We start from the raw sequence: 27,665 nt of genomic DNA on the forward strand, positions 1-27,665 counted from the left end.
CTCCGGATCCTCCCCAATCAAATGCTCAAACCAAAAGCATCTTCACATCTCATTTCCCGCCATTTCACAAAAGCCCTTGCTAAATCCCAACGTCACGCACAACAAACCCTCACTGACAAGCTATTATCTCTCTTGAAACAATGCACTTCCACCAAATCACTCCAACAAATTCACACCCAAATGATCATCAACGCCATTCACAAACCCAATTTCCTCCTCCACAGATTCATTGATCTCAAAGACTTCAACAATGCTTCCCTTCTCTTCTCCCAAATCCCGTATCCCAATGAGTATGCCTTCAACATTATGATCCGCGGCCTAACGACCACATGGCAAAAATTCAATCTCACTATTGAGTTTTATTACCAAATGAAGGACTTTGGCATAAGGCCTAATAATTTCACTTACCCATTTGTGTTTATTGCTTGTGCCAATCTTTTAGTGTTGAATCATGGGCAATGTGCTCATTCGGGGGTTTTGAAAAGTGGGTTGTGCGCGGATGGCCATGTGAGACATTCTTTGATCACGATGTATTCCCGGTGTGGGGAACTGGGGTGTGCTCGGAGGGTGTTTGATGAAATTAGTGAAAAGGATTTGGTGTCGTGGAATTCGATGATATCGGGGTATTCAAGGATGGGGTATGCAGGGGATGCGGTGGGGTTGTTTGGAGAAATGAGGGATGCAGGGTTTGAACCGGATGAGATGACTTTGGTGAGCATTCTTGGTGCCTGTGGGGACTTGGGGGACTTGGGTTTGGGAAGTTGGATTGAGGGTTTTGTTGTGGAAAATGAGATGGATTTGAACTCGTTTGTGGGTTCTGCACTGATTGGTATGTATGGCAAATGTGGGGATTTGTCATCGGCCAGGAGGGTGTTTGACAGAATGGTGAAGAAAGATGTGGTCACTTGGAATGCTATGATTACTGGGTGAGAAAATTTTCCTTTGTGCTTATCTATTGTTATAATTCATTCTCAGGAATGTCTCAGATGGAACTTGGTTTGTTCTTTTGTTGGTTTATATTGGTTGACAATGGCAGTGAAATTTTCAGTAGTATTCATTTTGATAGGGTGTTTTTGGTAATGACATTGAGTTGTTGAATAGCATTTATTTTTGACTCAGTAATTTTGGCAATGACTCAAGTTTTAGAAGGGACAATAGATTTCAATAGCTGAAAGATAAAGACTTTTATCATAAGGAAATATTCTTATGAAAATGCCTTCTGCATAATTCTTCTTAGAAGAATAATTTGTCCAATGGAAGGTCACATTTTACTGTTTTCTACTGAAGGGAAGGCAGAATGATATTCTCTGTTTGAAGGAGAAGGGAAAGCTTTAGAGGTGTCCTTGTTCAAACATAAGCGCCATACTTTTCCTTCTTCAACTATTACCTGTACTATGGTATAATTCTTAGTGCAATTTGAGTCTGTCCCTGCTTGCACCTAGGTTTGCTTGTGGGTTAAGACCTAAGAGAATGGGAATGCAACAAGGCAGTAGTGTTCTGTTTAGATTGCCTTGGGTAAGTCAATCATCCAGAACCACACCCTGTTGTACTTAGATGGTGTTTGTTTTTTCAACTTAATGCTGAATGCAATTTGCTTTTAGACTTTAGATAGTTTGTTTTTAACTTTATTTTTTTTTCTAATTATTACTTATTTTAATTTTTTTTTGATTGAATAGAAAAAGCCAAAATATTTGGCTTTTTCTGAATGCTAAAAATAACTTTTTGAAACAACTAAAACATATTCTCAACACAGCCTTCATCCTATCAATATTTAATACTTAATAAAAATAAAATAATAAAAACAAACAACTTAATACTTATTAGTATTAAGTTGTATTTAGAGTTAAGTTAAATTAAGTTCTATTTAGATTTAAGTAAAAAAATCAAATGTCACCTTAGTGTGTGTGTGTATGATATTGAACACATTTATTCATCAAAAAGAAAATTTTATTAATCTTATAAAGATTGGATGTGTACAACATAGACCTAATTTTTAACCTTCAGCTGTTGGTCATTTACATTGGATGAAATAACCTGGTTAGTTCATGTTCTGGGAAGAAATGAGAAACCTCTTGGTCAGTTCTGGTTTATGTTGACATTGAATAAACCAAGCTTAGCTGATAGGCAGCCTTAGTGGATAGCAACTGCAGCTGGGACATGCCTTGTAGGAAATATTGGTCTAGCTGAGTGATTGTAACAGTATGAGTTATAAAAGATTTATGAATTTAGTCTTTTATAAATTTAGTATCCTAATGTTTCTCAACACTTTGAAGAATATACATGTTGGACTATTGACTGGGTTAATTTTGTGTCAAGAGATTAAATTTTTGGTTTTTCTTCCTAACATTTGTCTTTTTCTTTGTTTCTTTATGACCTTGTTTTCAACTTGAAAAGTCAGCCATGACTGAACATTTGGTGGTTGTCTTTTGATTTAATGAATATTTATTTATTAAGTTCTATATGAATTATGATTCTGCTCATCAATGATAGATATGCACAAAATGGAGTGTCAGATGAAGCAATCATACTATTTAGCGGCATGAGAGAATCAGGTGTTAACCCAGATAAAATCACATTGGTTGGAGTATTGTCTGCATGTGCCTCAATTGGGGCCCTTGACTTTGGAAAGTGGCTTGATACATATGCATCAGAAAGAGGCTTACAAAATGACATTTACGTTTCTACTGCCTTAATTGATATGTATGCAAAGTGTGGGAGCTTAGATGATGCACTTAGAGTTTTTGAAGACATGCCCCAGAAAAATGAGGTGTCTTGGAATGCCATGATTTCTGCCCTTGCTTTTCATGGGCGGCCCCAAGAGTCCTTGTCACTATTTAAGCGCATGTCAAAGGAGGGTGGTGCTGTCCGACCAAATGATATCTCATTTATAGGAGTTCTATCTGCATGTGTACATGCTGGTTTGGTTGATGAGGGCCGTCAATTATTTGATTTGATGAGTTCATCTTTTGGATTGGTTCCAAAAATTGAACACCACTCTTGCATGGTTGATCTTTTGGCACGTGCAGGACATGTGCATGAAGCTTGGGACTTCATTGAGAAGATGCCTGAAAAACCAGATGAAGTTGTATTAGGGGCATTGCTCGGTGCCTGTCAGAAACGCAGAAATGTAGATGTCAGTGAGCGTGTAATGCATATGCTTTTAGAGATGGAGCCTTTGAATTCTGGAAACTATATAATCTCATCAAAGATATTTGCAAACATGAAGAGGTGGGATGATTCAGCTAGGATGAGAGTGTTGATGAGGCAGAGGGGTGTCACCAAAACTCCTGGTTGTAGCTGGATTGAGATTGAGAATCAAGTGCATGAATTTCATGCTGGTGATGTCTTACACTTCATTTCGCAAGATATGTGCCAGGTAATTAACTTGCTAAATGAGGAGATGAAGGTAGAAGGTTATGGTCCAAAGGTTGATTTTCTATAGAAAGGGAAGTGTGCTTTACTTGCCAAGCTTGTCAACTACCAAATAACATGCTTGGAGCCATCATGTCTTGTCAGGTTGGTGAATTTAGTTAACTCTTTTGCTGTTGTATATTATTGTTGTAAGCATGGGACAAAATGAAGTTTTACCATTTTTAAACTCTGTATGAATATTGTGCTGCCGCTTGAGATACCATTAATGTGATTTTGGGTACATTTTCTTTATGACAAGAACGGTTATCTGATACCACTGCAAAAGAAACCTTAGGCTCAAAACTTTACCTCTGTACTTCTATTGGAACCTATTTCACAATAGAATATGGCTTGTCTTGGACTGCTGTGATCCTCCCAATAATTATCACCCACCCTCTTCCATTGGAGATTCTTGAGCTCCAACTCTACAATCTGTCTTCCTACTTGTTTTTTTGGTTATTTTATTTTATTTTATTTTTAAAATTTTTAATTTTTAATTTTTTCCTGGAACTGCAACCTGAATGCTTTTGCCTTAAGTTTGCATTCCACTTTGGATGTTCTTTACTCTGCAGATAAACATAATCCACATTACCAAACATTTCCATAATAGAGTTATCTTCAGGATTGCCTCTGCAGACCTTTTCTGGAACTTTGAAGTAACTGGTGAAGGAAACCTATTAACAGTTTAGCAAGTTAGCTGCTGTGGTCCTGAAAGTCTTTGGAAAACTTGCATTTAACCTAACATATCTTGCCTTCTCTACCAAAGTTCTAATGATTTGTCCTGCTACCCAATTTTATTGTGGGTTCCTGGAGCTGGAAAATGCTTAGTTATGCATTATTGCCTACAAATATCAAAGAAGTCATTTTCCCTATATTCTAAGCTGATATTAGCCCTCAAGTGCTTCACATTTTGTCAGTCTGCTTCTCAACCTTAGCCTTCACTCTTGAAGATGATATTGATTTCTGATCTGTGCTTTATGAAGTGAACCTTGACATACATTCCTTGCATAGTCATCCATAAGGTGAGGTGTCCTACCATTCCAAGACACTGATACTGGCCTAAACATCAGAGTAGAAAGTCTTGAAACTACTCCCTTCGACATTTCTGCTTATGCGAGTATTGTGCCATGCTGAATAAAATGCCTTATTTGCATATGCTAGAAATTTCTACTATCGGTTCCGGATTATACTCATGTAGAGAATGCTACTTTACCTGCTCCCTGATGTTGTGAGAACTGGAGATTGGACATGAAAATGCCTGGATTGTCAAGTGTTTCTGTCTATGGGACTTGAGAACCCAAAAGCCATCCCCAATTAAAGATTGTTGTTTTAAAGAGATAAGCTCCACCTGGCAATTTGAGTGCTTACTTACATGAGCTGCTATAGTTTCTAAAGAAGCTGATGGATTTTTAAAGTACTAAAAAATAGCTAATCAAGTGTTTCTCTCTCATTCTGTTTGAGTTAGAAAACAAGAAAGTCAAAGCTGCAGGGGGTTGACACAGTTGAGAGCTTTCAAAGAGGTTCAACTCTATCTCTTTCTCAATTTTTAACTTATAATGTCTCTGTCTCTGTGTCTTTGTCCCTGTCTATGGGTGTTTGTGTTATTTTTTTATTTTGATCAGAAGTGTTCGTGCTATTCTTCTTGACCACTACTCTCTTGTGTTCTTATAATTGACTTAATAGAGTGTTCTATATTTTTTTAAAGTTTTTTACTTGTTTGGTTTCCCGTTATTATGTTGGGAATATTTTTAGTTTTTTCAAAATCTATACTTCTTTAACACTAATACAGTTCTTGTCTTTTGCAATACATCAGAAGCTAAGCTCTTAAGCTGACTTTTAAAGAAACGGGTTGTTTTTCTTAATCCTTTTTAATTTTCAATAGCATTTTGGTATTTTTGATTATCCATTGTGAGAGAATGTTTTTTGTCTGTTCTATGGATTAGGAGATTTGAGATTCTCCATTCAACTTAGCTTCTTTTCTTTTCTTTTCTATTTTTCTGATAAGCAAGCAAGAATGGAATTATAATCAATATGCCTCTAAAGGGTGCACACATTTGGTACACGGGTTATACAAATGCCTAAACAAGGCAAAAGAGAGTAAAGGGATTCCTGAAAAGGGCTCAGGTCACATATATCCTATCTTTGAAATCTGGAAGACAAATGTCCCTACCTAAGGGAGTCCACCAACCAATAAAACCAAAATTTCAGGGATATGTTTTTCAACTTTGATTCAGAAGCCCCCCTCTTCAAAAGGATTCTCTAATTTTACTTCTTCCTGATGCACCAGATTAAGCTAAAAGGGTGCATTCTCCACCCTTTCTACCTCTTCCCTACAAAACCATCAAGCCAGGCTGACCAAGTTTCCTTTACTTAACAAGGCAGCACAAAAGACATGGTAAAGACCGAAAACAATATAGTGCAGAGGCTTCTGGAGGCCTCACAATGGATTAGTGTACCTTGTGCAGACAGGAAGAGCAGTCAACTAATCAGTTGATCAATGGTGAGGATCTTTACCTGAACCCTTTCTTGCATTAAAAGACTACCTTGGATGGGGAATCAGAACCCCATATCAGAACAGGAAATAAATGTTTGGCTTAAAAAATGAAGTAACTAAAAAGGTGAACTCTAATGGCCTCCCTATCCTCCCTAGGGATACTATGATAAATGCAAGCCATGATTCCATCCATCAATTCTAGTTCTCAATCATAAAAACTTCTAAAAATTTTTGGATTTCAATGACGTTGCTATATGCACCAATAATCAATGACCAAAGCCTCTTCATTCATTGCTAAGATGGAAAACTCTGAATGAATCCTTAAGAAAGCCTTGTGGCAAACCTTGGTCATCCAACCAAAACAATGACAACTGAGGAGCACAAACTGGACAGTGAGTAGGACAAGCATATGTTGCTCATACTGAAGAAGCCCACCAAGAGCATACAACAAACAATTTTGGAATTGGAGGATTCAAGAAAGAGGAAATTGAGCAACTGAGAAATCTCCTCTCATCACTTGAAAACCCGAGTGCTTCGTTCTCTTTGGCACACTCAGGTAAGTATTCTGATTCTCAAGCTCTTAGTGCCTTGAACGATTGTTTCTGAAGTTCTTGGGTCAGTGACTTGAGCACTACTGACCTTATGACAGATTCTTCACATTGTTTCTCGATGCTTAGTCCATGTCCCTGAATTGGAAATAAAAAGATTAAAATAGTTGATGATGCTTTATCTAAAGTAGCTAGTCAAGGTACAATAAATTTGTCATCATCTTTGTCCTTGAAGCCAATCTTACATGTGCCAAAACTTTTATTTATCTTTATCAGTCCATCAACTAAGATTTAACTTGTAATGTGAACATTTTTCCCTTCTTATTGTATGACTAAGTTACAGGGAAGATGATCAAGCATACTAAAGAATAGGAATAGCTCTACTTCCTTGAACCTAGTAATGAAAGTGGTGATAAACTACCACTCTTTTATCTTTCAGAAAATCTCCAATCCAAAAAAGACCAAATTTGGCTACATCACCTCCGATTAGGACATTCATCATTTCTTTTATTGACAAAAATATTTACTTTGCTATTCAAGAATTGAGATATCAATGTGTTCCATCATGAAGTTTGTGAATTGGCCAAACATCATAGCTCCTCATTTCCATCGAATAATAAACAATCATCTCATCCATTTACTTTTGTGGAAATCCCATATGATTTGGGGGGTGATTTGTAGGATATTGTGGCAAAAGATTGAGGCCCCAATTAGATGTGATATTTAGGCTAAATGTTTGGTTTGATTTTTATATTTCCATATTTTGCTCTTTGTGTATATGTTAAATAGGGACCTGATCATGTAAAAAACACACGATTGAATGTACAATTGTATGATTCTTAGTTTCTGCATGGTATTAGAGAACAGATTGCTCTAAACCCTAATCAATCCATGGCTGCCCAAAAAGGAGACAACCATGAGTCCAGTCAATCGGTAACCCAGGAAAGAGAGTCGGAGATAAACTCCTCCATGGGCTCGGCTGGTGCATTCGACAACTCCCCACTCCATCTTACCGTTGAAAAATTGAACGGTAAGAATTACAGAGAGTGGGCACAGGCAATCAAGCTTGTTATTGACGGAAAGGGAAAGCTAGGGTTTCTTACCGGCAAGACTCGGCGACCACCTCTGATTGATGCAGCAACATCCTATAAATGGCGATCCGAAAACTCCTTCATCACCTCATGCTTGATCAACTCCATGAAGCTAGCCATTGGTAAACCGTATATGTTCCTCCCGATGGCAAAAGATGTGTGGGATGCAATACGGGAAACATACTCCGATGTCAAGAATGCTTCCCGAATCTTCGAACTCAAGATGCAACTTTGGCTGATGAAGCAAGGAGATCGGGAAGTCACATAATACTATATCGAGATGCTGGGTTTGTGGCAAGATCTTGATCTTAGCTGCGAAGAGGAATGAGAGTGCACAAGTGACAGTGTGTGATTAAAGAAAAAGATGGAGAATGAGAGAGTCTTTGAGTTTCTAGCGGGGTTGAAATGCGAGCTTGACGACGTTAGGAGCAGAGTTCTTAGTCGTCGGCCACTGCCTTCCATCCGAGAGGTCTTCTTTGACGTGTGACGTGAGGAGAGCAGAAGGAAAGTGATGTTGTGGGAACATCTCACTTCTGGGTCCGAGGCTTCAGCACTTGTAACCCGTGGGCCTCATGTTGGATCTGGCCCATGGTAGTCTAAGAGGACTTATTGTGAGCATTGTAAGAAAACGGGCCACACTAAAGACATTTGCTAGACTTTACATGGTAAGCCCGTAGATTGGAAGCCCAAACAGCCTAATAAAACCCATAGTCATTAGGCCTCCACCGAAACCCAGACAGACAAAACACTTATAGAAAATCATCAGTTAGCTTCTAGTGTGGGGTTTAATTCCGACCAGCTTGCGAAATTATATGAGCTACTTTTTTTAATTTCCAAGCCTCTGGTCAGTCTTCTACTACTCTGTCCTCTAATTCTTTAGCCCACAAAAGTACTTTTCTAACAGCACTTAGTACCAAGTCTCATATTACTCCCTGGATTATTGACTCTGGTGCATCTGATCATATGACCGATGCTCATCATTTATTTTCTACATACTCTCCTTGTGCCAGTAATTTGCAAATAAAAATTGCAGATGGTACTTTATCCCTAGTTGCTGGCAAATGGAGTATTCGTATTTCTGAGTTTATTGCTCTCGACCCTTTCCTACATGTTCCTAATTTATCTTGCAATTTGCTGTCTATTAGCCAGTTAACGAAACAGTCTAATTGCTCAGCTAAATTCCTACCCTCTCATTGTGTTTTTCAGGACCTATCATCAGGGAAGATGATTGGCAGTGCTAAGGAACGTGAGGGGCTATATTACTTCGGCGAAGCTAATATGCATGGACAGTGTCCTCCTATTGTTTGTAATTCTACATCTAGTCCTAGGGAAAGTGAACTTTTGTTATGGCACAAAAGGATGGGTCATCCTAGTTTTCAATACTTGCAACATTTATTTTCTTCACCATGTTCAAATAAAGCTTCATGGGTTTTTCAGTGTGATGTGTGTGAACTTGCCAAACACCATTGTGCATCTTTTCCTAAATCTAAGTATAAACCATCCATACCGTTTACTCTAATTCATAGTGATCTATGGGGACCCTCACGTACCCCTAATAAGACCCATAAAAAATGGTTTATTACTTTTATTAATGATTACACTCGCCTGTGTTGGGTATATTTGTTGACTGATAAAACTGAGGTTTGATCAATCTTCATAAACTTTCACTCTATGATACAAACTCAGTTTTACACTAAAATTCAAATTCTTTGTACTGATAATGGTATTGAGTATTTCAATCACTCCTTGAGCACTTATTTACAAGAAAATGGTATTATTCATCAAAGTTCTTGCGTTGACACCTCTTAGCAAAATGGGGTTGCAGAATGGAAAAATAGACATATTCTTGAAGTTGCTCGTGCCTTGCTGTTTACCTCTCACATGCCCTCACAATTTTGGGGTGACTTCATTTTGACAGCCACATAGCTTATTAACTGAATGCCTGAGTCCTATCTTTTGACACACCTCTCCAGAAATTCCATGAGTTTTTTCCCCATTCTATACTCAGTGCACATCTTCCACTTCGTGTCTTTGGGTCCACTGTGTTTGTCCATGCTCACACACCTAAGTGAAACAAATTGGATCCTAGAGTGCTTAAATGTGTCTTTCTTGACTACTCTTTCACACAAAAGGGCTAGAAATGCTATGACCCAATTTCACATAAGCCATATGTTAGCCTAGATGTCACATTCTTTGAGCATACTCCTTACTACTCGCTTCAGGGGGAGTCTGTGAGTGAAGCTAGACCACCCTTAACCTTAGACTACCTCGATGTTGCTGTGTTCGAGTCCACTCTGAGCCTTATATCTACCCCTTCGCCTAATATAGAAGGACACTTGAACTCAGGGGGAGATACGAAAATACAGACAAATAGGGAAACACTCGTCTACTCAAGGAGGCCAAAATCGAAGTCTAATGAGACACTCACCTCTAAAGCACTAAAAGAGTCAGAACCGGTGATAGTTCCAACCCTTTAGGAGTTTGCCTCCAATCTTGATCAGGTAACAGATGACTTACCCATTGCTTTTTAGGAAGCAACCTCGTTCATGTACTCTCTATCCTATCTCAAAATTTGTGTCTTATAATGCTCTTTTTGCAAAGCAAAGTGTCGTGCTTTTACGACTAACCTTGATAGAATCCAGATTCCTAAAAACATTCAAGAAGCCTTGGAGATTCCAGAATGGAGAGAGGCAGTGATGGAAGAAATAAGGGCATTGGAAAAAAATGGGACTTGGGAAGTGATGACTTTGCCAAGAGGAAAGAAACCAGTGGGCTATAAATGGGTATTCATAGTGAAATATAAGGCGGATGGCACAGTAGAACGATACAAAGCCCGCCTGGTTGCAAAGGGGTTCACTTAGACCTACGACATCGACTATACCGAGACATTTGCACCAGTGGCAAAGCTGAACACCTTATGAGTTCTCTTATCCTTGTCAGCAAACCTAGACTGGCCATTCCATCAGTTTGATATCAAGAATGCCTTTCTGAATGGTGAGCTGGAAGAAGAAGTATTTATGACGCTACTGCCAGGGTTTTGTAAGGAAGAAGAAGAAACTAGGGTATGCAAATTGAAGAAATCTCTGTATGGTCTCAAGCAATCTCCGAGAGCATGGTTCGATAGATTTGCAAAGGTGATTAAGAACCAAGGATACCAACAGGGACATTCAGATCATACTATGTTCTTCAAACAATCCAACGATGGAAGGATGACCATCCTAATCATGTATGTCGATGACATCATTCTCACCGGAGATAACACAGGAGAAGTGGAGAGGTTGAAGAAGGTCTTAGCCACAGAGTTTGAGGTAAATGATCTGGGTCAAATGTGGTATTTCTTAGGAATGGAGGTCGCCAAATCAAGGAAGGGAATTATTATATCCCAAAGAATGTATGTACTTGACTTGCTGACGGAGACTGTCATGCTTGGTTGCAAGCCAAGCGGTACCCCTATCAAGGCAAGAAAAATGACGGAAAGCGACGGAAAACCTGTGGATAGAGAGAGATATTAGCGACTAGTAGGTAGATTGATCTACCTTTCTCACACTAGACTAGACATTGCTTTCATCGTAAGCATGATTAGCCAGTGCATGCATTCACCAAAGGAAAGTCACCTGGAAGCAGAGTTCAAAAAATCGGCCGAGTTCGGTATGACTTGGCCGAGTCGTATCAGCCTTGACGCTGACCGCGACGAGTCCGATACCAGATACAGTTTATACCTAGATTCGGCCTTGAATCGGTTGGACTCAGATGACTTGACCGATATTCCGAGTTAACTCGGTCGACTCGGAAAAAAAACAATCAACAGATTCCGAAACCCATTACAACAAGAATCAACATTTTTAAAGAAATCAGGAGTGTAGATTTTTCATCTTTGGTGCGCTGTTGGTGCCGCAACGGTGACTGGACGCTGACTAGACAACCCTCCTTCCGAGTTTGGGAGTAGAGAAGAGCTTTGTGCAGTGAAGGAAAGAGGCTTTGACTGCACCACCAGCGGAACCAACGTCGTGAGTGTCCACGGTGGAGGGCAAGATAGGAGAAGAGAGAGGTGGCCATGGCGGTTTCACTCTCTGCAGCTTGCACTCTCTGCTTTCAGTGGAGCTGTGGAGGGCAAGATAGAAGAAGATAGGTCTTGAGGTTGAGGATTGGTGATCCTATGTGGGTCAGCACCATGACATTTTTTTACGGGTTCGGCCCAAAGTTTTTAAAGGCGAAAGCGTAAGGCAAGGCATTTTTGTGTTCGTGAGGCGAGGCGTAAGCCTCGAGGCGTTGAGGCGTAAGCTTTTTGAGCCTTACATTATATAATTAATTAATATTTTAAAATATATAAAATAAAATAGCATAAATAAAAACATGAAAACAATTCATTAGAATCATAAAAAAAAACATACTAGTTCCCTACTTTCACAAAAAACCATAACAAATTTATAAAATAGATTATAGATTCAACTATACTAATAGTTTCAAACTTTAACAAAAAGCCATAACTAAGTCATGAAATAGAAAATAGAGTCAACCATAATAATAGTTCTAAACTTTTACAAAAAATCCATAACTAAGTCATGAAATAACAACTAGAGTAAATTGTTTCAACTTAAATCCTCCTCTCCAAGGTCATCATCATCCTCATCCAATGTATCAATAGTAGGAAAATGTCCACTATCATGTATCCCCATTTCATCTAAATCTTCATCTTCATCAATTGGTGTCAAATTCAATTCCTTCTCTTTGCCTTTGCCTCCACTTGTACCTAGCATAAAGTATTAATTATGTGTAAATATTAAAAGTTTTTTTTATTAAATTTAATCAAATTTATGATTTCAATTTTTGAGTGCTTACTTGGTACTTCATTATGTTTCCTTTTGTAGGAATGTGAAGAAACCATATGATCCGATGATGCTTGCGTCTCTTGGGAGTTGGATGACACAACTCTAATGGCATCAACATTGAATAATTCATTATCTTGAAGTCAACAAAGATCAAGGGGGAGGAGGGGATCTTCTTTCTCCGCAATCCATTCATCATCGGAATCAATCTCCTCTACCAAGATTGGATCAACATTTTGTTTCCTTTGTAGACTTCGCTCTCTCAATCTAGTGTTGTTCCTTACATACACTAGAGCATTCAACCTTTGATGTTCAAGTCTATTTCTTTTTTTTTTGTATGGATCTACAAATAATAAAAGAAACAATTTTATGTGTTAAAATGAAATAAAGTTCTCTAACATTGAAATAGAAATATATGTATAAAAATTTACAAAAATAGAAGTATTACCGATTCAAATGTGCTCCAATTTCTTTCACATCCCGAAGCACTACAAGCAAGGCTAAGGACTCGAATAGCAAACTTTTGCAACTCCGGTGTTGAACCCCCAAAACGCATCCACCAACTTGTAGGACTTCTTAATGTTCGAGAATCAATTGCTATACGACTCCTAAATTCACCCATTGCTTGGTCATATAAGTCCAACTGAATGTCAGCTTTTAAACGTTCTTGATAATCCAACATCCTATCCATGCATTCAAATAATCCCTTCCTCACCTCATCAACATTAGAGAACTTATCTCCATACCGCAATTGAGGATTAAGATAATAGCCTGCTGCATGTAAAGGTCGATGAAGTTGCGGAGTCCATCTTGCATCAATTTTTCTCCAAATTGGGCCATATTTTCTCTCCATGCCTCGACAATTAAATGCAATCTTCTCCTTAGCTGAATCCATCAACTCATAAATATAACCCATCGCTGGTCTTTCCTCTGAATCAACCTCTCTCAAGACACTAACTAATGGAACAGTGGTCTTTATGCAAAAAGCAACATGAGGCCAAAAATTTGGATCAAACAACACTGTACTTCGAGTTTTCACACCTTCTACCTTTTTAGCCCATGTGCTTGAACACCATTTTTCTGAGGAGAACATTGCTATAAGAGCTTGCTTTTGCTTATAAAGACTTTGGAGAGTAAGAAATGCAGTAGCAAATCGTGTAATTGCTGGACGAATAAGTTCATGATTTTTTGTAAATGTTCTCATCAAGCTAAGAACCCAAGTATGCCCATATATAAACTTCACAACTTGCCTAGCTCGAGAAAGTGTAGTAGCATGAACATTTAGCTTTCCAATATCCTCCAACATCAAATCAATGCAATGAGCAGCACAAGGAGTCCACCACAATCTACTCCTTTTTTCCATAAGCATCATTCCAGCATTCACATAATTAGAGGCATTATCAGTGATGACTTGCACAACATTCTCCTCTCCAATTTCTTCAACCACCTCATCAAGATATTTGAACATCAATTCCCCATTTTTTATTGTATCAGAAGCATCAATTGATTTCATAAACCAAGTGCCAGCAGGATTATTCACCAAAAAATTGATTAGACACCTACTTTTTCCATCTGTCCAACCATCTGACATAATTGAACATCCATATTGTTTCCAAGCTTTTTTGTGATCTTCCATAATGATACTTAGGTCATTCACCTCTTCTTTAAGAATCCATGTCCTCAATTCGTGCATAGATGGAGGCTTAAACCCGGGCCCAAAGTTTGCAACAATATCTATCATAGGAAACCAATAAGGATCATTCACAGTGTTGAATGGGAGACCTTTTGAATACATAAACCTACCAATTTTTCTACACACTTCCTTCATTTCTTCTTACTTCCACTTTGAATTTAAAGTACTTTGTCTAGGTTGTGAAGTGGTAAATTTATCCATGGGTCCCCTAGGAATAGGTTCCCCACTCCCACTTACACTCTCACTCCCACTCCCTAATGTCCCTATTGTTTTAGACAAGGCACTTTCATGCATTGAAGTTGGACCCATACCAATTTCTTGGAGCAATTCATTTCACTTCGTTTTTTTATCCTTAAAATTAGCCAATGCCTCTTTACATTCCAATCTAGCATCTTCACTAACTTTGTTGCATGGTTTCATACCATGATGAGTTTCGGCTAAGTGATGCTTTAGTCTATTCACCCCTCCCGTACATCTTTGATTGCAAAATTTACATCTTGAATATTGCTCTCCAGAAACTTCAATCACATACTTCCACACAAAATCCTTTCTTGAATTTTTCGAATCGGAGGAACTCATTCTAAAAAAAATCACCAATAATAATATTCAAATTTCCATATAACAATATAATTGACTAAAAAATAATAACAAAGCACAATTAAAAGAAATTTAAAAATGAAATACAAAATTTAATTGGTTTAAATTAAAAAAAAAACCAATTTTTTTAAAAGGAGTTTAAAAATTATACACATAAATTTTAATTGGAATTTAATAATGAAATAAAGAAAATTGAGGTGAGAATTAAAATTAAACCAAAAATAAAAAATTCAAAATTCACAAATAATTATCTTTTATATAATTTTAATTATATTTGTTTGTTGATACTATAAGCAAACATATAAAAAACTTCAAAAAAAAATCTTATTAACAAAAGGCACATCTGATTTGATAATTAAAAAAAAAAAAAAAAAAAAGATGAAAAGCCTACTGGGAGAGAGAGAAAAGTGTGGACGGGAAGTGTGGGCTGTGAGAGAATTTAAATGCTGTGAGAGAGAGAAAAAAGGGTTTAAATATAAATAGATATATAGCACATCTGATTTGATAAAAAAAAAAAAATTGGATGAAGAGCCAACGCCCGTGTGGATTGCAGAGAGAGAAACGAAGAAGGAGAAACCATGGAAGAGGGAGTTCGCAACATACCTGGAGATGAGAGGGATTGTCGCCGGAGAAGATCGTTGCGATTGGTCGCTGCCGAGGGTGAGCACTCCGTCGCCGCTTGAGTCGTTGGAGGTAGGGTTTCGTTTTGGGTTTGTTTTTAGTCAGGACTGGGGTTTTAGGGATTACTTAGGGTTTTTTTTAAATCTCTGTTCATTGCCACATCAGATCCGACGAAGCGTACGCCTTCTTCTTGGAGCGTGAAAGGCGCGATCAAAGCGCGCCTCAATCACGCCTCATCGGAAAAGCGTACGCCTTTCAGGTGTTTCGTTTTATTTTTAACGCCTCAACGCGTTTTCGCTGCGCCTCACCTCAAGAGGCGCGCCCCACAAATGCCTTTAAAAACATTGGTTCGGCCCACCAGATTAGGCCCAGCCCAAGTTCAATTCATGAAAGCCTGCAGTCCATGTATTTCTTTATAAAAAAAAATAAAAAAATAAAAATTTGGTGTTTTAAGCTTATGGAAAAAAATAATTTCTTGCAAAATATATTAAGAAAAATAAAATTTTCATGCATTTTTTTTATAAAAATATAAAAAAAATCGAATATAATTAAAATTAATTATATATAAAAAAATTAAATTAAAATTTGTTTAAAGAATCATATAAGAATAATGTATTAATATTACCTCGGAAGGAGATTGATAATTTAAGTAATTGCTTAAAATAATAATTATGTTGATGTATTAGTCTAAATTGATAATTTTGTTTTATTTATGCACCCCGTCTATAGATCTTACCTCTAAAGGTCATATTGATTATAGTTGACTTCAAGTTGATTTCGAGACTGATATATTTACTTTTATTAGCATTATCATAAATAACTTTGAGCAAATACTTTTATAACTATTTAAATAATGTTAAATGTGATACCATTTTATTTTATTAATTTTTTGAGTTTATTTAATTGTATATATATTTATGATGATTTACATAATATTTTTATAATTTCTTGAATTTTTTAATTAGCTTATTTTACGTATCGTCCGATACCAAACCGATATACCGAGACCGATATGCCTCGGGACCCTCCGAGTTAGTGACCGATACTGTGACTTTGAACCATGCTTGGAAGCAGTGTATAAGATCCTCAAATATCTAAAGGGTTCTCTAGGGAAAGGACTATTCTTTAAGAAGAGTGATAGTAAAAAGGTAGAGATCTATACAGATGTAGATTGGGCGGGATCAACAAAAGACAGAAGGTCTACTATCGACTACTGTACCTATGTCTGGGGAAATCTAGTAACATGGAGAAGTAAGAAACAGAGTGTAGTAGCTAGAAGTAGTGCTGAGACTAAATTTAGAGCAGTTGCACAAGGTATGTGTGAAGGACTATGGTTGCAGAAACTGTTGGAAGAACTACACATTACAGTAGAGTTCCCCATCAAACTCTATTGCGACAACAAAGCTGTCATTAGTATTTCTCATAATCCTGTTCAGTACGACAAGACCAAACATATAGAAGTGGATAAACACTTTATAAAGGAGAAAATTGAGAAGGGGACTATTTGCATGACTTATATCCTTACAAGGGAACAATTGACAGATATATTACAAAAATCTAGTTTTGAAGATTTTATTTGTAAGTTGGACATGATTAATATCTATGATCCAACTTGAGGGGGAGTGTGGAAATCCCGTATGATTTGGGGGGTGATTTGTAGGATATTGTGGTAGAAGATTGAGGCCCCAATTAGATATGATATTTAGGCTAAATGTTTGGTTTGATTTTTATATTTCCATATTTTGCTCTCTATACACATATGTTAAATAGGGACCCGATTATGTAAAAAACACACGATTGAATATACAATTTGTATGATTCTTAGTTTCTACAACTTTGATTCATATAGATGTGGGGGGTCCTCTTATTTCAAATATTTCTGGATCTCGATAGTTTGTGTCTTTCATTGATGATTGCTCTAGAGTCACCTAGTTGTATTTGTTGAAAAATAAATATGATGTGAGCAATGTGTTTCCTATATTCCATAAAATAATTGATAACTAGTTTGAGGTTCAAATAAAAAATGCAAGGTCTGATAATAGGAAGAATTACTCCAATAAGGTTTTATCAACATTTTTCTTAGAAAAAGACATCATTCATCAATCTTCTTGTAATAATTCTCCACAACAAAATGAGGTTGTAGAGACAAAAAATAGGCATCTTCTAGAAGTTACAAGGCCACTATTATTTTCGAAGTATATGCTTAAGTCTTATTAGGATGAAGCAGTTTTAACAGCCACATATCTAATAAATAGAATGCCTTCTAGAGTCTTGGATCATTGATTTCCAATGGTTGTTTTCTCAAAGTTTTTCCTAGATTTACATGGTTTTGCTTAACTCCCTCCCAAAGTGTTCGGTTGTATCTCCTATGTTCATATCAAAACCGTAGCAAACTTGACCCCAAAATACTAGGATATGAACATAAGAGATACAACCAAACACTTGAATTGCTATGATGGGCATTGAATTGTTTACTTCTTTTGAATTGCTTTCTTCTCCATATATTAAACATAGGTTGAAAAACATTGATGATTCTCATGATGAACCTGTTTTTGAGGACCTAAATTTACTTATTACTATTAGGAACGAAACTCAAAAGTGGACTCAACACCTTATTTCCCGTTTTATCTCATTTGATAAATTGTCATCTTCACATAAAGCCTTTCTTTGTCACCTAAATCCCATTGAAATTCTAAAAATAGTCCAATAGGCTCTTAGGAATGAGAATTGAAGAAAATCCGTGAGTGAGGAATTGAAAGCACTTGAAAAGTGTCAAACATAGGAAATTATAGAATTTTTGAAGAGAAAAGGGCCGTTTGGTTATAAGTATTCGCTGTAAAATACAACACAACTGGGACTCTAGAGAGATAAAACTAGATTAGTAGCCAAGGGTCATAATAGACCTATGGAGGTGATTATTAAGAAACTTTTACCCTGATGGCAAAGATAAATACTATTCGTATCTTGTTATGTTTAGTTATCCTTGGTTGGTCATTTCAGTAATTTGATGTTAAGGATGTGTTTTCCATGGTGAATTGCAGAAGGAAGTTTATATGGAAGCTCTCTAGGATTTAATAAGAATTTTAGTAACAACCTTCTGTGCAATATAAAAAAGGCTTTACATGGACTTAAACAATTTCCTAGAGCGTGGTTTGGTAGATTCACCGAGGCTATAGTGGGGATGAAGTATCGAATAAGTGAGGGAAATCATACACTCTTTGTTAGTAACTCAATTTCAAGAAAGGTTGTTGCCTTAATTGTCTTTGTGGATGATATAATTATTATTGGAGATGATTTGGAGAAAAAAAAATGGCTTAAAAAACACCTATTTGTAGAGTTTAAAATAAAATATCTTGGGAGATTGAAGTAACTCATTCAAAGGGTGGTCTTTTTATTTCACAAAAAAAAATAAAAATATGTCATTGATTTGCTAAGACAAACCCAAATGCTAGGATGTAAGCTTGTTGACACTACCATTGAATTGCCACTGATCAGGAGAAAAAACCAACATTCACCGAATTCTTATTAAAAATAAATCAAAGGTACAAACCCTAATTTATACAAAATAGGACGTGAAATTAGCCTTAATTCTAGGAATAATAAAATCATTTCTCCTAAGATTCTATTGCTATTAATCAACAACATTTATTCAAAATAAAAAAGTCAAATAACGTTTAAATAATAGCTGATTATTCGGCTATCGGTTTAAAACAAAATCTGTCCATAATTAGAATGATATGATTTTATTTGAATTATCTTCCAATACTCCCCCGTCAAGTTGGGTTGCACAAATTGAACATACCTAGTTTGTCTACTAGTTGCTCGAATGATCTTTTTAATAGTGCTTTGGTGAGTACATCAGCTACTTGTTTATTTGTAAATTGTACCGTCTTCAACCTTCTCATTTATAAAGTGTCTGTCAATTTCTACGTGTTTAGTCCGATCATGATGAACTGGGTGTGTGATGTGTTGATGGTCGCCTTATTGTCACAATACATCTTCATTGGCATCTCCTCCTTCACACCAATTTCTCCTAGAATTATTGGGTGTTTAGTACATGATCAAACTCCTTTTCTCATGGCTATAGGCAAATCAACGTCACTTACCTCAGGAAGGACAATTGTTTCTGATTCTTGACAACACTGTTGGTCCATTTTGGCCTTTACTATTCTTGGGTTACTCCTCCTTGAATAGACACGAAGTTCTGGTTGCTACAGTGAATCTCCCCTTGGCCTTGAATTTGTTTTTGTTGTTGACACCCTAGGTTCAATTGGGTTAGGTTGTTCTGGTTCATCAGTTTCAAACACTGGTTGGTTAAGGAAGTGTTCTAGCTATTCAAGTGGGTGAGAAGGTTGGTTTAATAGTTTTTCTAGTGAGACAGTTGGGTTAAGCAACGAGTTTGGTGGTTGTTCAAGTTGGTGAGAAGGTTGGTTTAATAGATGTTCTGGTGATACAGCTGGATTAGGCAACAAGTTTGGTGGTTGTTCTGGTAGTAGGCTTAGCAATGATAATTCCTAAAAATTTTCTTTACCTACATTCTCCCCCTGAAGTGAATTTTGGGAGAAATAAGGTTGGTTCTAAAAAAATGTAACATCCATTGTGACAAAGTATTTTTGTTTTTCAATAGAGTAACAACGATACTCCTTTTGTGTGGCTGAATAACCAAGGAAGACACAAGCTAATGCTCTAGGATCCAGTTTGGTTTGATTCTGGTCAGGAACATGAACAAAGGCTTTACAGCCAAAAACCTTAAGAGGAAGTTGGTTGATGGACCAAGTTTGTGGATAGAATTGAAGGAAGCTTTTTAATGGTGTTTGCTAATTGAGAACTCGGGTTGGCATACGATTTATAAGGTAACAGGCTGTAAGAATGGAATCCCCCCAAAATTGTTTTGGTACGTTTGTGGTAAATATAATAGATCGGGCTACTTCCAATGAATGTCTATTCCTTCGCTCGGCCACTCCATTTTGTTGAGGTGTACCTACACTTGAACTTTGATGCATAATCCCTTTTTCTAACAAATAATTCCCTAGAATGGTGTTAAAATACTCTTCCCCATTATCTATTCCTAAGATTTGGATTTCAGTATTAAACTGGTTTTGAATCATTTGATAAAAAATTTTGAATTTTGGTTTTGCCTCATTTTTTTCTTTCAAGAGATAAAGCCATGTAGTTCGTGTGTGATCATCAATAAACGTGATAAACCACCTTTTCCCAATTAGAATTTGTAGATGTGAGGGACCCTATATGTCACTATGTATCATTGCAAAAGGTTTGGATGCTTTGTAGGGTTGAGAAGGATAATTGGATCATTGATGTTTGGCACATTGACAAATATCACACTGAAAGACATCTTTATTATTGAAAAGAGAAGGAAAAAATATTTCAAATATTGAAAATTTGGATAGCCTAACCTAAAGTGTCACAACATTATTTCTTGTTGCTTAGTCCTAGAGGAAGATTTACAACTAGCTGTTAGAGCTTGTCCATCCTTGTATTGTCTTCCTTGAAGTGGTAGAGCTCTCCATATTCCCCAGCACTGCCAATCCTCTTTCCTGAAGTCACATCCTGAAATTCACAATGATTAGGCAAGAAATAGGTAGCACAATTCAAATCTTTGGTAAGTTTGCTAATGGATAGCAAGTTACATGACAGTTTTGGGACATGGAGAACATTGAAAAGGGTTATATGAGGCCATTAAATTATAGTACCAGTCACTGCAACAATAGTAAGGGATCCATCTGCAATTTTGACTTTAATGTGTCTAGAACCTGGAGTATAAGTAGAAAAAAGACTTGTACAACCTGTCATATGGTCTGTTGCCCCTGAATCTATGATCCAAGGGTTGAATTTTTTTTTTGTTCCACTCAAAGCAGTTTGAAATGTACCTTTCTGGGCTAGGAATGATGAGTTAATGAGGTTTTGGGATGTAGTAGTGCTTGATTGTGCTGGTATCGAGGCTAAGGATGATGTTAACAATTTGTAGAGTTGCTCTAATTACTCTTTGTTTAAGGAAATATTGACAGAATTCTCTTCTGGTTGCTATTCAGTGTCCGAAGTGGTCTGATGTGCGTCAGTTATCTTTGAAATTCGGTGGTCTGCCATTCAACTTCCAGCAGTTTTCACAGCTGTGATTGGATTTTTGATAGTGATCACACCAAAGGTTGTCGTTTCTTCTGTTATTGTGCGTATCTCCATGGGAACTATCATTTTTATGGGCTGCCAGGGCTGAGTTATCAGTAGTGGTATTGCCAAGAACAGTAGGAGTTTTTACCATACCAAGCATCACACGTTTGTGTGTCTCCTCTCTCCTCACCTTTACGAAGATTTCTTCAATCACTGGAAGTGGCTTTATTCCAAGAAGTCGACCATGAACCTCATCCAATTCCTTGTTGAGCCCCGCTAAGAAGTCATTGATCCTTTCCTTATTAATCTGAGCTCTATATCTTTCACAATCTGTGGCATAGCTCCAATTGCAATCATCAGCTAAGTCCAACTCTTGCCATATTTTATTGAGTGATGTGAAGTACGTAGACACATTCGAGCTTTAGCCATATTCTGCAACTCAAAAACCTGAGCTGAATTTTCTGAGTCAAAATATGCAAGATTTAGAGTCTTAGATTTTTTTTGCAGTAGGATAACAAAGATAATTGCTTTGTACTTCATCAGTCATGGAGTTTACCAACCAAGACATCACAATTGAGTTGTTGGCGTCCCATGTGGGGTAAGTTGGGTCTATTTTTGTTGGTTTAATAATGGTGTCGTTCAAGTACCTTAGCTTGCTGCAGCCTTGAACCACCATTAGCACTGCTCTTGACCATTATCAAAAATTTTTCCTGTTCAATTTTTTTTTTTGTTGTAATTTATAGCAGAGCATTTTTTGAGGTTAAGATGGTGAGAGCAATTGTAGGTGTCTGAGAAGTGTCGGCTCCTCTGAAACACTACTCCTGCTTGCTCCAACCATGGCTGTTTTGACCATTGTTTTTTTCTCAACTAGAAGTCGGTTGGCATTGATACCATGTCACCGATCAGGAGAAAAAATCAGTATTCACCGAATTCTTATTAAAAATAAAATAAAGGTACAAACTCTAATTTATACAAAGTAGGACGTGAAATAAGCTTTAATTCTAAGAATAATAAAATCATATCTCATAAGATTTTGTTGCTATTAATCAACAACATTTATTCAACATCAAAAGGGTCAAATAATGTTCAAATAATAATTGATTATTCAGCTATTGGTTTAAAACAGAATCTTTCCATAATTAGAATGATTTGGTTTTATTCGAATTATCTTCCAACATGAACAAAATCACAGACTTGATGTTAAGGAGGCGGCTGTCATAGATTGAGGCATGTATCAAAGGCTGGTTGGAAAGTTGATTTACTTATCCCATACTAGACTGGATATAGCCTATCCTGTGAGCATCATAAGTTAGTTTATGCATTCACCAAAAGAAATCCATCTTGAAGTAGTCTACAGAATCCTTTGATACTTCAAATTCACTCCTAGAAAGGGTATTATATTTAAAAGGAATATGGAGTTAAGTTTGGAAACATACATTGATGCCGAATGGGTGGGGTTAGTTGTAGATCGAAGGTCAACATCAAGATATTATACATTCTTGGGAGGAAACTTGTTTGCTTAGAGAACTAAAAAGCAAGGAGTTGTTTAATACAAGTGCAATGGAAAGGAACAATGCAGTTGTATTGTGACAACAAGTTAGCTATTAATATTAAATATATTCATGTCCAACATGATTGTACAAAGCATGTGAAAGTTGATAGACACCTCGTCAAAAATAAGTTGGATAGTGGCTTGGTTTCCACTCCATATGTTTCAACAGGAGGACAACTGGCAGATATTCTGACAAAAAGACTTACAAGTCAAGCCTTTCATATGATCATGAGTATACTGGGAATGGACAATGTCTATTCACCAGCTTGAAGGGGAGTGGTGACTAATTAGTTAAGAATCCTTATAGAATAGGGAAGTCAAAGGTTGATTGATAATAGATTTTCAAATTTAGGAAATTACTTTTTTTTTTTCCCTATTTATCCATCTAATTTTATTTCATTGATATATATATATATATATATATATATATATTTTTCCAATTTCTTGATTTTGGGACATATGTTTTAGGAAGTTAGTTTTTTCTATTTTTTTTTTTGTGTATCGACTCCTATAAAATTATATAGATTCATTATTTGAAAGGTAAGTAATATGCATATTCAACTTCAAAACAAAAAGCTTGTGTGGAATTTCGAGAGAAGAAAGTAGAAGGAATTGTCGGAAAAGAAATTTTGATTGGGGTAAAAAAAGGGAAGTGGTTGATTGAAAGAAGAAAAGGGAAAAGTATTTGAAATTCAAGATTAATTGGATTACAAAAGGAAAAGAGGGATTGAGTGCAAAAGAAAAAAGAAGAGGATTTTGTGGAGTGGGGGTGGGGTCTTTTTTTAACACATTGAGTTTTTCTTGGAGAGCAAGGGAGACAAACATAAAGAGGGGAGCTAAGATTTTGGAGGGTTCACAATAAGGATCTAAGGAATTCTGGGCTGAGGGCAAAAAACCGAAGAAGCAAATAAGAGAAGGAAAGGAAGAGAAATGGGAATTCTTGAGAAGGCTTTGGGCCTGGTTCTTCCATCTTGAATGCACCAAACTAGGCGAGTTCTCTTTGTCCTCATCATTGTTAAGACTCTTAGCCCTCTGCTATTTGATCATACTTGCTTCTATCCCTTGATTTTAGCAATCACATGCTTAAAGTACATGATTCACATCATATATGGATTTATCAATGGGGTTGATTTGCAAAGATTTGTGCACATGGATAATGATTGTATCATCTCTTCTTTAATCTAAAAAGGAATCAAATGAAAGGATCATGTTTATGTTCTTTTATGTGAAAATTTGTGGGATGCGTGTAGTGAGAATTGGCATATCCATTTACATATGAGTTTCAGCGATAAAAGCTTGACCTTTTTAGTCATTTGGGATTGAAAAGTCAGTTTTTTAAATGCCCTGAGAATCTTTGAATAAGACTCAATTTTCCCAACCAAGGAAAAGGCTTTAAATTGATTCAATCTCAAAAGCATTTTGATTTGTATAAATCAGGGACAAATAAAGAGTTCTTTACCTCAAACTGATCAACAAAAGGAGTTCAAAAAAGCAAAGGAGCGCCTTTTTCAGTATTGGGCCATAAGGCCACTGTCAGGGGCGCTCAAGCGCACTCTGGCAGCAAACTCCCCTAATTCCCCTCACTCATGATGCCCATTACTAGCCCATTTCACTACCCATACTCCTTGCCTCTTTTTCCATTGCTTAAAGAAATAAAATGGCTGGTTTTTGGGAATTTTTTTGGACTGATTATCACCTTAAAAAATGTTGGAAAAATATGCTATGATTCATACGACTTCCATGAAAACCAAACTGAGTGAACCATCCTTATTGCTTAATTCAATTGTGTACGTGATCCATCATGTTTTAATTGATATATCTATGTGTGTGTGCATGTGTTTTGATGAGGCACCCATTCATTAATTAGTTAAAAATCCATTTTCCCTCAACATACTAGCAGAGACCAAGCTTGAACTTCAGCACAGAGGGATGTCTTGATGCTCTCCTAATAAGTAACTTGACCCCCCCTTGAACTTGACATGGTTCGTAGCCACTGCCTTACTTTCATTTAAGGAGTCATTTTATGTTTTAGTTTTCTTATTTGTTTTTCCCTTTAAAAATAAAATAAAATAAGTGTTGACTCCAAGAAGTTTCAAAAGTGAAAAGGCATTTCCAAATAAAAAAGAGTTTAGGCATCAAGTGGGTTTGCACCTGAAAAATGTGGGTCCACAACTTGTTTCTATAAAGTTGATAACACAATTTTGAGTATATACATAATTTCTTTGATGTAAGGTTGAAAGATGCTTGAGTAAGAGCATATGTTTCATGGAAGAAATAATCTAATGTATGTCCAAAAGGTTGTGGGCAGCTAGTTAACCTTAATTTCACTGGTAATTTAGCATTTCTTTGTTGATTATCTTTATGGTTTGTGCATAAGATCTCCCTCTAAGATGTTTTAAATTTTCATGTTTTCCTATGCCATGTGGTTTTGGATCAGAATGTTATATGGTCATGAACTTCATAGCACATTATTACAGCCCTTTTAAAGTTCTCTTTGTTCCTTCTTTTACTTTCTATGATATTTGGGGAGATTTCTGGACCTAATTAAATTAAATGGGGTATGTAATATTCAGTTTCAAAAGTTTGTTGTTACCATTTTTTGACAGTTCCTGATAATTTTTCCTCATCCATTTCTTTAGAAGGGACCTCAATGGCTGTTTAACTAAGCAATTCCTGGGTGTGGAAAAGTTCCCTGTGTTAAGATTTGAGCTCTGAATTCTGAACCAGGAAATGTCGTGGAGGTTGGCTACTTTTTTCTTCCTTTGTTTCTCTTCTTCTAATCGATTAATTTCTTCTGTTCTTAATATGTTTTGGAAAAAATAATTTATGGTCACTTTTGCTTCATTTAGAATACTTAATTTTGATTTTGCACCTTTATAGTTTTATGTTGGGTTCAAGGTGCGATTTTCAAATTCAATTTGGATTCATGGCATCATTTTTGTAGACCGTTGCTGTATTTTTTGTCCTTTTTACTTGCATGGTAATTGATATATGCATGCTTCATTGGCTTAGAATACTAACTACCTGGATTTCTTGGGGTGAAATTAAGGAATGCAATCTGGTTATGGTCAACATCAGTTTTGATGGGAATTTCTCAAAATTAGATCTTGGGAAAGGTTGGCCCTAAATGGGGTTTGGCTAGTGCTAGGGTTGACCATCAGTATTCACTACCCCATCTAGGAAGTGGTTAAAGGAGACAATTGTGAGTAAAGAAGAAGGCTGTATGGCTTTAAATTGCATTGGAAAATCTGATATAGGTTTCTAGTCTAGAATGAATGAGTTATGTAGTAGGAATTGGTTGAAGATGAATAGAAAATCTCCTCATTTCACTTAAAATGTTATGAAAATATTGGTTTCTAAAATGGGTCTCCCTGAAGTTCTGGAAGCTTGAAATATGAGCAGGAAATCTAGGCAAGAGAGAAATCCAGCAACAGGAATGGACTGTCCCTTCCCAAGCCATTTTGTCATTCACATTCCTATTTTTGGGAGAAAATAAGATGCATCTTATCTGAACATGGTGGAATGACAACTTGACCTTTATAACTGTTCTTCCATTGACCATGCAAGCTTATATATGGTGTGTTTTACTTGTGCCTTGATGTGATCTGTGTCCATATCTGTATACTCCAGAACATACAAATCTCTTTTAGATATTCATCAGTGCAATTGTGGATATGATAACATGTCATGAAATTAATTGGGAAAGGAGACTAGGAATTTTTTACTAATGAGAGCTCCTAAGGCTTATCTCTATGCAAAAACATGTCTTAAGATGATAGTTTGCCATGCTGGTGAAGCTAGGGTTGCAATTTGGCTTGGTTGACTGCAATCCAACCTGAAAAAAATGTACAAGCTTGACTTCAATCCTTACACTTAAATGAACATTTATCTGTAAAACTTTATTCATTTACCCCTTATTCGGGTGGGGGGGAAGGGGAGGAACTTAAAAGAAGGAAAAATAGTAAGATACCTTTCATTCTCTAACTTAAGAGCCCAACATACCCTATTTGATATTATGACCTTGTTTCTCATCCTATTCTCTTTGTCATCATAAAACTTTGTATGTTTTTCAAAATTTTGAATTTCCCGATTTGGTCTCTAGCATTTTCTGAAATACTTGATATTTTGAATTTGAACTTACCAAGAAAAATTTAAGAACTATTGATATTTTGTGAGAATAACCCTTCTTTCTAAGCTGATTAGAGTAAATATAAATTTATCTTTAAGCACTAGCATACCCGTTAAATTGATCTTTGCAATTAATAAAAAACTTATGAGTTGAAACTAATTAAATTGATCATTGCAATTTTATAAAAAGCTTTAGACGAAGTACATACATCTTTTGAAAATCTTGTTTATAAATAATGGTACTTTGTTTTCATGATGGCAGGGAAATTAAGCCATTGCAAGTTGACCACACATACTTGTCCAAGAGAAGCATTGGTGTCATTCCTGATTCTTACAGTAATCCCTCACGGTATATTAAATGTTCAATGTTTAGTTTGGTTCCTTGAGGTGATCCTCACCTGTATCTTCACTAAATACTGCCAACCTACTGACTTGTCGGATGGAAGCATTACATAAAGTTCAATTGTTTAGCACATTTCTTTGTAGTTACTGGTCAGTAGGTTAAGACCACTGGTTTCTGTTAACACAGCATCAAAACATATTGCATGTTGAAACCACTGAAAAGGGATTTGCGGTCA

At 36.5% G+C, this 27,665-nt stretch overlaps 1 protein-coding gene and 1 long non-coding RNA gene across 4 annotated transcripts; one reads left to right on the forward strand and one right to left on the reverse strand.

Moving 5' to 3' along the window:
- On the forward strand, positions 1-27,665 carry LOC100255714 (pentatricopeptide repeat-containing protein At2g34400). Of its 2 annotated transcripts, XM_019222799.2 has the most exons (5): positions 1-926; positions 2,491-3,516; positions 4,877-4,931; positions 25,599-25,700; positions 27,350-27,665. In XM_019222799.2, the coding sequence occupies exons 1-2, from the start codon at positions 22-24 to the stop codon at positions 3,440-3,442; spliced, it is 1,857 nt and encodes a 618-aa protein (XP_019078344.1). In that variant the 5' UTR covers positions 1-21; the 3' UTR covers positions 3,443-3,516; positions 4,877-4,931; positions 25,599-25,700; positions 27,350-27,665. The 2 variants fall into 2 exon arrangements, with proteins under 2 accessions (XP_019078344.1, XP_002266689.1); XM_002266653.4 differs by lacking the exon at positions 4,877-4,931.
- On the reverse strand, positions 12,023-12,973 carry LOC104880771 (uncharacterized). 2 transcript variants are annotated; one of them, XR_009466936.1, is made up of 3 exons: positions 12,819-12,973; positions 12,384-12,713; positions 12,023-12,294 (listed from the first exon to the last, which is right to left on the reverse strand). It is a non-coding gene; the product is annotated as an uncharacterized LOC104880771 (long non-coding RNA). The 2 variants fall into 2 exon arrangements; XR_009466935.1 differs by having other exon boundaries at positions 12,384-12,973.

This window comes from Vitis vinifera, chromosome 11 (assembly GCF_030704535.1).
Source record: "Vitis vinifera cultivar Pinot Noir 40024 chromosome 11, ASM3070453v1".
Taxonomy (NCBI): Eukaryota; Viridiplantae; Streptophyta; class Magnoliopsida; order Vitales; family Vitaceae; genus Vitis; species Vitis vinifera.

Excerpts from the sequence above, each read along its gene's own strand:
- LOC100255714 (XM_019222799.2), top strand. The coding sequence starts at position 22 with ATGCTCAAACCAAAAGCATCTTCACATCTCATTTCCCGCCATTTCACA. Across the intron at positions 927-2,490 it reads TGGAATGCTATGATTACTGG|ATATGCACAAAATGGAGTGT; the intron begins GTGAGAAAATTT and ends CATCAATGATAG.